General features: G+C 55.1%; 1 protein-coding gene across 2 annotated transcripts; it reads left to right on the top strand.

The window, feature by feature from the left end:
* The first annotated feature begins 5,303 nt into the window (after positions 1-5,303).
* Positions 5,304-6,546, top strand: LOC119303772 (protein LURP-one-related 15-like). Of its 2 annotated transcripts, XM_037580916.1 has the most exons (3): positions 5,304-5,692; positions 5,812-6,162; positions 6,268-6,546. In XM_037580916.1, the coding sequence occupies exons 1-3, from the start codon at positions 5,465-5,467 to the stop codon at positions 6,280-6,282; spliced, it is 594 nt and encodes a 197-aa protein (XP_037436813.1). In that variant the 5' UTR covers positions 5,304-5,464; the 3' UTR covers positions 6,283-6,546. The 2 variants fall into 2 exon arrangements, with proteins under 2 accessions (XP_037436813.1, XP_037436812.1); XM_037580915.1 differs by having other exon boundaries at positions 5,812-6,546.
* The last annotated feature ends 2,740 nt before the right edge of the window (positions 6,547-9,286 follow it).

The raw sequence follows: 9,286 nt of genomic DNA, 5'->3' as shown, positions 1-9,286 counted from the left end.
TCAAAGTTACCACGATGCTTGAAACAAAAAGTTTTTCAATGCTAACATATTAAAGGCAAAAACATGTCAAAAAAAGTATTTCCCTTAGAATGTTCAACAATGAGTGTGATAGGTGAGGTGGTTAGCTCCCTTTGTTAATTACCTACAGACCAAAGATCAAATCGTAGTCTAAGCATTATTTTTGCTGAAAATCGAGAAGGCATGTGGGGCCATAAATGACGATTACGAAAATTAGGAAGACACGAATGGGTGTGCCCCATAAAATCGAGGAGGACGTGCGGGAAAGGAAAGAAATCGGAGGAGGACATGAGGGAAAGGAAATAAATCAGGAGGTCGTGCGAAAAAGGAAGGAAATCGGGAGAGAATTGATGACGTTGGATGCGTGTGGCAGTTTCGCAATCTACCACACGGTTGCCATATACATATAAGTTATGTGTCATCTTTCGTGGCAGTGTTTCGGGGGCATGTGCAGTGACACACGACAATGTAGTCCACTCGTCGTGGTGTAGGCAGGTGCAAGCGGTCGCGGCACCGCGTGTAACGGAGAGGCACGTGGTCATTGGTCGTGGTGGCATCGCAGTGAAGTCAGGCGTCAATGATGCCTTGCTCGAGGAGGTCATAGAAGAGGAGGCGGTCACGTCCAGCGTCACAGTAGCGGGGCAAGCATGCGAGACTGCGGTGGCTGAGGCTGCCGAGCACCAGCTCGACATGGGATTCACGGTTTGTGGCACTAGCGGCATGGTCCTTAAGAGAGGCGCTTCACGACCATCGCAGGGTGCAAAATCATGAAGGCGCGGACTGGGAGGGATGGCGGTGACGAAGGACGCGTACATGCCTTCATCGACTGATGCCCTGTTTGGTTCAGCTGTGGATTTCTAAAAGCAGCTGTGAAAAAGCTGCTGTGGAAAAACAGCTGTGGAAAATCTGATGTGAAAAAGATGTAGGTTATTTGACAAACCAGCTGATACAGCCTTTTCAAATTTTGGCCCGCAGCGGAATCAGATTTTAGAAAGCACGTCCTGGGTTGCTTCCGCTTTTGGTTCAGATTTTGGCAGCGGATTTCTGAAATCGGATTCTGTTGGGTTCGCCCTTTGGTTCAGATTCTGCTGCGCGGCAGCGGAATCCGTCGATAAAAGCTGAACCAAATAGGGCCTGAGAAGGATGCGTATTTGTTGCAGCCAAGGAAAGAGAGGCTCAACTATTTTGGATCAATGGGGACATAAAATCAGAGGCAGAAAGCAGCGTAAGGTTGAAGAAACTATTTCCATGCGGGACCAACCGGTCAAAGTCAAATAAACCATTTCAGTTCAGGGAGGTACCAAACTTGTCTGGCTTAAGGACATATTTTTTTTGAAACGGCTAGCTTAACGAGTTATAAGAGCAACTCCAAAGGGCCGACCTATTTCGTACGCCTGCATTCATTTGGGTCGGTGCGGACAAAAACGGCTAGCTTAACGAGTTATAAGAGCAAATCCAAATCACGTCCGCGTCGCGTTCGCACCGACGCATTTGTGGCCCAAATTTGCATTCTAAATGCGTCGACACGGACGCCGAATGGACGCTTCGCGCGCCTTCCGGTTGTCCGCCGCGTCCCCACATGGCGGCTGTCCAACTACCTGCTGCCCACGCGGTCAGCTTAATTTATGACAACGGGCCCATGCGTCAGCGACGGCGCTCTTCCTTTTTTAAGTTGACAGTGCGGCGGGGCCGTCCTCATCCAAACTCGCCATCCACATCTGCCATCCTTTGCTCCCTCGTCGCCGGTAAACCCTAGCCACCACAACCACAGCAGAGATGGGCCTCTTCTCCGGCGCCATCGGCAGCAAGGCCAAGAGCAAGTCCCCCGCCACCCCTTTCCTCCCTCCTCCTCCAGAGGCAGCGGGTGAACGTGCCAGTGCACCAGGCGGAGTGGCACTGGCAGCACCGCCAGCCTCTACCGTATCCCGACGTGACGCTGCCGCACGACTGGCATCTGGATCCAGAGAGGATCCCAGTGCCGGCGGCGCCGTGGTCGGCTCGTGCTCACGCAGAGGAGGTGCGGCGCCGGGCGGGCGATGCTGACGCCGGAGCAGCGCCGCGAGGCCGCCTACGCAACCGACTCGCCCAACTGGGCGAGGTGGTTCGCCTTTGAGCACGAGGAAGCGAGGCGACGGGGCGTGCGCGAGGTCGACCGGAGGTCGCCGCCACCGGTGCTCGTCGTCCGCGAGGAGGACCAGGCGGCGGAGGAGGCCTACCAGGCGGCACTTGCGGCCGTCTTCCGGGAGAGCGAGGAGGACGAGCGGCGCAGGGCGGAGGCGGAAGAAGAGGCTCGGTACGAGGCGGCAATGGCGCAGGCCCTTGCCCTCTCCACGGCGGGCGACAGTGTGGTGCCGCCGGTGGCCCCGCCGTCCCCCATCAAGCCGGAGGCGAAGCTCGAGCCGCCCCCATCAAGCGCTACTCCTGGACGGGAGTAGTGCGCGAATGGGTACGCGCGCCGCCGGTCTGGATGGGAGCGACGCTGACGCAGGAGCAGGCGTACCTCGAGCACTAGCGCAGCATCAGGGTGGCCGAGGTGTGCCGCGACGACGAGTACCTCGAGATGCTCGAGCGCGACCTCAAGAAGGAGCAGCGCGAGGCCGAGGAGGAGGCGCGCCAGGCCGCGGCTGCACAGGCGGCCGCACAACCCCCCGCGCCGGCACAGCCCGATATGACGGCGCTCTGGAACACGACGTTCGCCTGGGCCAGGCCGGCGCCGACGCTCATCGACCTCACGGACCCCGAGGACGACGCCGCCGCCGCCTAGGGCAGCGCGCCGCCTCATAATTTAGGCTGTTTTCTTTTTTAAAATGTAAATGTGGACGCATGGACTCTCGCCGGCCTTCGTGGCCGGCTTTAATGTTTAATTAATGCTGTGTTTATTTTTTTAATATGCATGCGTTCATTTTTTTGATGGCGTTAAAATGGGTCTCAGGCCAGCGTTGGGCGCACGCGCCGACTCAAATGCGGAAGCGGGCATCCGTGTCCGTCTGGCCAACCCAAACGGATAAAAAACAGACGAAATTACTATCCGTTTGGGTCGGTCCGTTGGAGTTGCTCTAAGGATGCAAGTTGTTTGATTTTAGAGTTTAGGGATGAATTCCACACTACATGATTAGTTGAGGGACAAAAATAGACTTTCCTGTTTCTACGATGATGATGAAACTGGGGGGAAACGAAGTGAGATCTGCCCCCACTGCGGGCCCGTACGAGAGATTTCATTTTCGTCGAGAGGGCCCATTTTTGTTCGTGGGACACAAAGATTAAACTGGAGGTCGGCCGGGCCGACACTGACAACAGCGGCTACAGCTTCTAGTATGACAGTGCCAGATTCAGAGATTTTGAAACGCCACGGCCTCTAGTATGACAGTGCAAAGCCCTGACATGTTCCTTATACTGCCCTTGTCAAGCAGAAGGGTAGTTCTTTCACTCCCAGTGCATGCAGTCTATACTGCCAAGCATCCCCGGGAAGCCCCTGCTGGCATTCAACGCCAACAAACGGGCTGTATCTTCAGCTGTCGGCTCTCTCAAATACTCAGGGCCAAACACAGCAATTACAGCCTTGCAGAACTTATACAGGGACTCTAGGCATGTAGACTCGCTCATACGGACGTACTCGTCAATGAGATCACCGGGCACTCCGTATGCAAGCATTCGGATGGCGGCAGTGCATTTCTGATAAGAGAAGAAACCAATGTTGCCGAAGGCATCCTCTTTGCACTCGAAGTAGTCATCATAGCCGACCACTCCCTCTCTAATATGGTTGAAAACATGCCTACTCATACGGAACCGGCGGCGGAATTTGTGATGTTTGAACAACGGGTTTGTTGTATCAAAGTAGTCCTTTCAGAGAAGAAAATGCCCGTTCTCTCGGTTACGATTCAACGCCGGAAGGTGGCCCGAAATGGAGCCACGGAACAATGGCCGCTGGTTGTTGAGGTGGTGGTGGACCAACACGGCAGCCAATATCTCCTCCTCGTCGTCGGACGACGAATCGTCGGTGTCGCAAAGGAAATTGCGGAAAAAGAACTCGTCGGCGGAGTCCATTTTCGTACCTTGGCAAACTGTCGAACAGTTTGCGGGCGTCGAAGAAGGAGATGGCCGGCGAGGGGAGACGCGGCGCCCACAGACCAGCTAGCTGCCCTACCGGCGTCCGACGAGCGTGCAGGTTGGATGTGGCGAGGGAGGCGAGGCGTCTTCTTGGTCGCGGGCGGCTGTGCAGTGGGGAAGCGGCGGCGGGAACCAGTTTGCTCCCCGGCGGCAAAACGGCGGCGGGGGGCGACGTGGGGCAGGGGCGGCGTTGCTGGGCGGATGTGGAGGCGGCGGCAGCGGGAAGAGTCGCCGGCAAAAATGGGCGGCGGCGTCGGTGACGGAGGAGGCGGGGCGAGGGTTGCTTGTTGGCCGGGGGAGGGGGAGGGTGAGAGGGGTGGCCAATGTGCCACAGACCAGCAGGGCCGGGGACAGGAGTAGGTGAGCGCGCGCGTCCGTCGCGTGTCCGCGCCGACACAAATCGGGCTAAAAATGGGCCGGGAATGAATCGCCCGCGGATGAAAAACGGATGCGCGTCTGTTTGGGTCGGCGCATTGGGCCGTCTTTTCTGTCCACACCGATCCAAATGGACGCCTGCGGACGAAATGGGTCATCCCAGTGGAGTTGGTCTAAGGATGGTTCGATTTTAGAGTTCAATGATGAATTCCAAACTTGGTGATTAGTCGAGGGACAAAAATGGACTTTCCTCTTTCTACGGTGAAACTGGGGGAAACGAAGTGAGATGTGCCCCCACCGCGGGCCCGTACGAGAGACTCCATTTTCGTCGAGAGGGCCCATTTTTGTCCGTGGGACAGAAAGATTAAACTGGAGGTCGGCCGGGCCGACACCCGCGACAGCGGCTACAGCTTCCTCAGACTCCACACGCTTTCCTTCCGTGGTCGGCGCGCTGTTGGATTCTCGCCAAACCACACAACAGGCCAAGGCAAAGAAACATCACCGAAGCCACCAACGGCTCGCTGGGGTTCGAATCCATCCTCTTTATTTACTCATTAAGCAACTCGAGGATGAAACAAATGATTGATAAGATGAAAAAAGCCACTGGGCTGGACGACTCGCCTGCTTCCACGTACGCGCCATGAGAACTGGCGTCCGGTAAAGATGGGTTCTTCTTTGCCAAAGTTGATATATTTCTATCGCTGTCGATGTCGCCGTGGAGGGCTTCCCGTTCAGACCTGACCCACCTGACGAAGAATCAATCAATATACACTCCTATATATCCTGAAGCCGAGCTGCCATTGTTAATGCTGGTGTTGCCGAGCTGGTCAAACATCCCGGTCCGAAACCAGGACAGGGGACGGAAGACGCGTGCGCCCATCCCCACCATCGCCCGATCGATCCGATCCGATCCGCCGCCACCTGCTTCTGCTTGACGGCGTGCGCGCGTGTGGCGCCGAAAGGGATGGACGCGGTGCCGGCGCTGGCGGTGGTGGACGCGAGCTTCTGCGCGGGGGACGAGGCGGCGCTGGCCGTCGCCAAGACGCTCAGCATGTCCGGCAACGACTTCACCGTCACCGACGCCGCCACGGGCGCCCTGTTGCTGCGCGTCGACGGCGTCCTCTTCAGCCTCCGCCGCCGCTGCCTCCTATCGGACGCCCACCGCCGCCCCGTGCTCACCGTCCAGGAATCGGTGGGTCTTCTTCTCCTCTTTCGTGTCGCCCCCTCTGTTTCCTCCAAGCTCGTTGATTTCCTCTTCCCCAACCGTCTGACCCTGACGCGCCGCGGTTGGTGGCCGGTCGTTCCATCCAGGCGCTGGTGATGAACACGCGGTGGAAGGTGTACCGCGGGGACAGCACGAGCCGGCGGGACCTGCTGTTCACGGTGGTGAAGCCGTCGGTGATCCAGCTGCGGTGGTCCACCAAGGTCAGCGTCTTCCTCGCCAGCAACGACGCCGAGCAGGCCCCCGACTTCCGGATCACCGGCAGCTACCACGACGGCGCCTGCTCCGTCTCCCTCGGCGAATCCGACACCGTCATCGCCAGGATCGACCGCCGGTCCACCGTGGTGAGCGCGCTGCTGGGCAAGAACGCCTACAGCGTCACCGTCAACCCCGGCATCGACTACGCCTTCATCGTCGCGCTCGCCGTCGTCCTCGACGAGATGCACTACCAATGACCACAACTCAAGTCTCCTCCTGCCGCGGGTGGCTCGTACGAATTGTTGTGTGTGTCAATGCTTTCTGCGCTCGCCGTCGTCCTCGACGAGATGCACTACCAATGACCACAACTCAAGTCTCCTCCTGCCGCGGGTGGCTCGTACGAATTGTTGTGTGTGTCAATGCTTTCTGCAGGGGAATCGCGATTCACGAATGCTCTGCTTTTGAGTTGATAATACATGTGTGAGTGTGACGATGCGAAACAGAGATTTTGATCCCATTCGAGAGGGAGGCACTCGGTTGAACGGCTTTGCCTGGTCCAATTCTGTTTCGTTAACTGGTCTCTTTGTAACATTGGATTGGCCTGTACGTCAATTTGTTTTTCTCCAGAGACCTATCACTTTGCTCACTCCCTTCTGCTTAGAGCATCTACAAGCAGACCCTCGAACCCGTCTCAAATGCTTGGGCATGCCGCCCGGTCACTGCCCTGTCATAATTTTTTGACACAGACGGGCCTCTCAGACGGCCCTCAAACGCCCGAGCTGACCAGCATCCCTCATATCCAACTCAAATATGAGGTGGATATGGGGTGTCCAGGCACATCCGATACGTCGGACTGACGAAAGGGTCCTGACCGGAAACGCCCCTCAAACCCGGCGGTCTGGTGCTCGTCTCCTCCGTCGGACCGGTGGCGCCACACGACGCAGCTCCGGCGGGCCACGTAGTGCATTTCCCGACTATTTAAGTCGACTGGCGGCACCGAAACCCTACCATCCATTCACATTTTCCTTCTCATGTCCGCCGCCGCCGCCACTTTCCACTCCACCTGTCCACCTAGTAGCCATGCCCCCACGTCGCCGGGTGAGGAGCGAGCATTTTCTGACTCCGGAGCGCCGGCTTGAGCTCCTTGAGCAGATCCGGGCAAGGCGCGAAGCCCGGATCACAGCGGGGCTACCTCCGGATGCAGTGGATCCGGAGGAGGAGTTGAAGGAGGAGGAGGAGGATGTGGGGACGCTGGCGACGGGGATCTGCAGACAGAGCAGTAGGCCAACCTCGATTCCCTCCGGTAGGTGTTGGCTGCAGAGGCAAGACGCCGTCGCCCGTAGGAGATGGAGGGGCAAGAGGCCGTTGACGAGGCGAAGATGTTCGCCTACATGGATGAGGTCGAGCAGGAGGAGGATGAGTCGAAGCCCCCCTACCCGCCCGTCCAACTGGCGCCCGACACCGTCGTCGTGGACATCTCCGACGACAAAGAGTAGCTAGGGTACTGCGTAGATGTAGTACTTAGGATTACTTTTGCAAGTTTTATATGGATCTAGGTGATGAAATACGAGAGAGGCAGATGCAAAGTGGCTAATTTGAGGTGTACCCGGTCAGTGCCTGCCCGCGGACGCGCCCGTTTGAGGGGCTGAATTTGCATTGTCCGGCTGTAGATGCTGTTATAGTGTAACATAGTTCTAAGACAGCTGAGAAATCTGTAGGGGCATATTGGATACGTTAGCACCCTGAACTGTAATAGTAGGGTCTACTAGTTTGTTTGGGCTTTTCATCCCATGGAAGAAAGAGGACCCTTTGACTAGGGTTGCTCGTGCCTCCCGCCGGTGTCGTCGCGAGTCTATCTCGTCTTCTGTGGGCTTATGGCCATGGTGGCGCGGTGGATCCCAGCCTTTGCCAGTGAAAACGTTTCGTTGTTTCATTTTTTGTTAGGGTTTGTGTCCTATTCAGAGAGGCGAGGTGGCGGCTCTCTGAAGATGGAATAAGATTCTTCCTGCCTAGTCCCCGTCCTGGTGATGTTTCTAGCATCATCAAGGCCGTGTGGGGTTTTTTCTCTGGTAGATCTCACGGGATTCGATTGGCGTTTGTCTTCGGCAGATACACGTGGATCCTATCTCCGTTCGTATGTGTTCATGTGCCTACATGTTGTATCATTTCGATCTACGCATCTCTTCATCGGCGGCAATTGCCGTTGGTGCGCTGGTCCTATGTGACCTTAGCACGATGACTTGCCGACTGTCTAGTACAACAAGGTTTTCCCGCCTCCGAGGGAGGGGCGAAGATGGCAGCGCGCCTTCGGCTCGCTCCAGTGCTTCTATTCGTCGCTAGATGGAGTACGAACCTGGATGTATTTTTTATTTTCTGGTATTCTTTGTACTACCTTGACTCTGGATGAATAGATTGAAAGTTTTTCCTTAGAAAAAAAGAGAATCTACTTCATTTTTGAGTCAATCGCATGAAACCACGAGTTTGTAGCTAGGGTTTCACATAACCATAATTTTTTATTTTGTTTTGTCTTAATTTTCCCGCCACACCCAAACCAATCGTGTGAGTTGTTTTGATAAATTGACACCTCATGTACACTTGTCATTGCTAGTTTTATCACACAAGCAAGTCAATGTGGTAAGTTGACTTCCACGGACGAAGCTAGAGACCGGGGATGGGGAGGGCACTAGTGCAGAAACGCTTTGATGAAATAGGCTTTCGCCCCGCTATATTAATATAACAATCACACGATACAATGTAGTTGCTGGAGCCGCAACACAACCAAGCCCAAAGGAGAAAAAGAGAGAAAGAAAGAGAAACAAATGCCAACACCGGTAGATCGACGACACGAAGATGACCGGCAACCAGCGATACCCTCTAGAGAAGTCTCACTGCGCTCCTAGCACTCTGAAGCGCCGCGTACCGAGCAACATCTTCTAGAATGAAGCGACGATGATGCAACTGCTGCCTGGACTAGTCCTACGGTCTACCCTAAGTGCTTTTACTAAGTTTGAACTGCACTTGTGATGGCTTTTTGACTCCTTCCCCTTTGGATCTTTTGCATTTAGTTATTTGGTCAGTGGGTTTTCTTTGCCTTTTTCTCTATCCAATCAAGCAGGCGAACAGCAGGTAGGTTGGTGACAAGAGTTTTGCCGCTTCTTCTACAAACAATGAGTTATCTGCGAACAATGATGACTAGCTAATTTTACAAACAATGGTGGCTCCAATGACTATGCCAATTCTTTGTTTCAAAATGTACATGTGATTCATGTTTCACTGATCTTAATGGCATTGTTTTTTATACATTACTGGGACTCACAAGAGATTTTTCATAGCTTCAAGCATTTATGATTGCAGAGAATGAAGTGG

This window comes from Triticum dicoccoides, chromosome 5A (assembly GCF_002162155.2).
Source record: "Triticum dicoccoides isolate Atlit2015 ecotype Zavitan chromosome 5A, WEW_v2.0, whole genome shotgun sequence".
Taxonomy (NCBI): domain Eukaryota; kingdom Viridiplantae; phylum Streptophyta; class Magnoliopsida; order Poales; family Poaceae; genus Triticum; species Triticum dicoccoides.
Note: the sequence above shows the minus strand (reverse complement) of the source record. Positions and strands in the feature narration are given on the sequence as shown.

What these genes read in the sequence shown, in the direction of transcription:
- LOC119303772 (XM_037580916.1), top strand. Translation starts at nt 5,465, where the DNA reads ATGGACGCGGTGCCGGCGCTGGCGGTGGTGGACGCGAGCTTCTGCGCG. An exon ending in TGCTCACCGTCCAGGAATCG is followed by an intron (nt 5,693 to 5,811) that starts GTGGGTCTTCTT and finishes CGTTCCATCCAG; the next exon opens with GCGCTGGTGATGAACACGCG.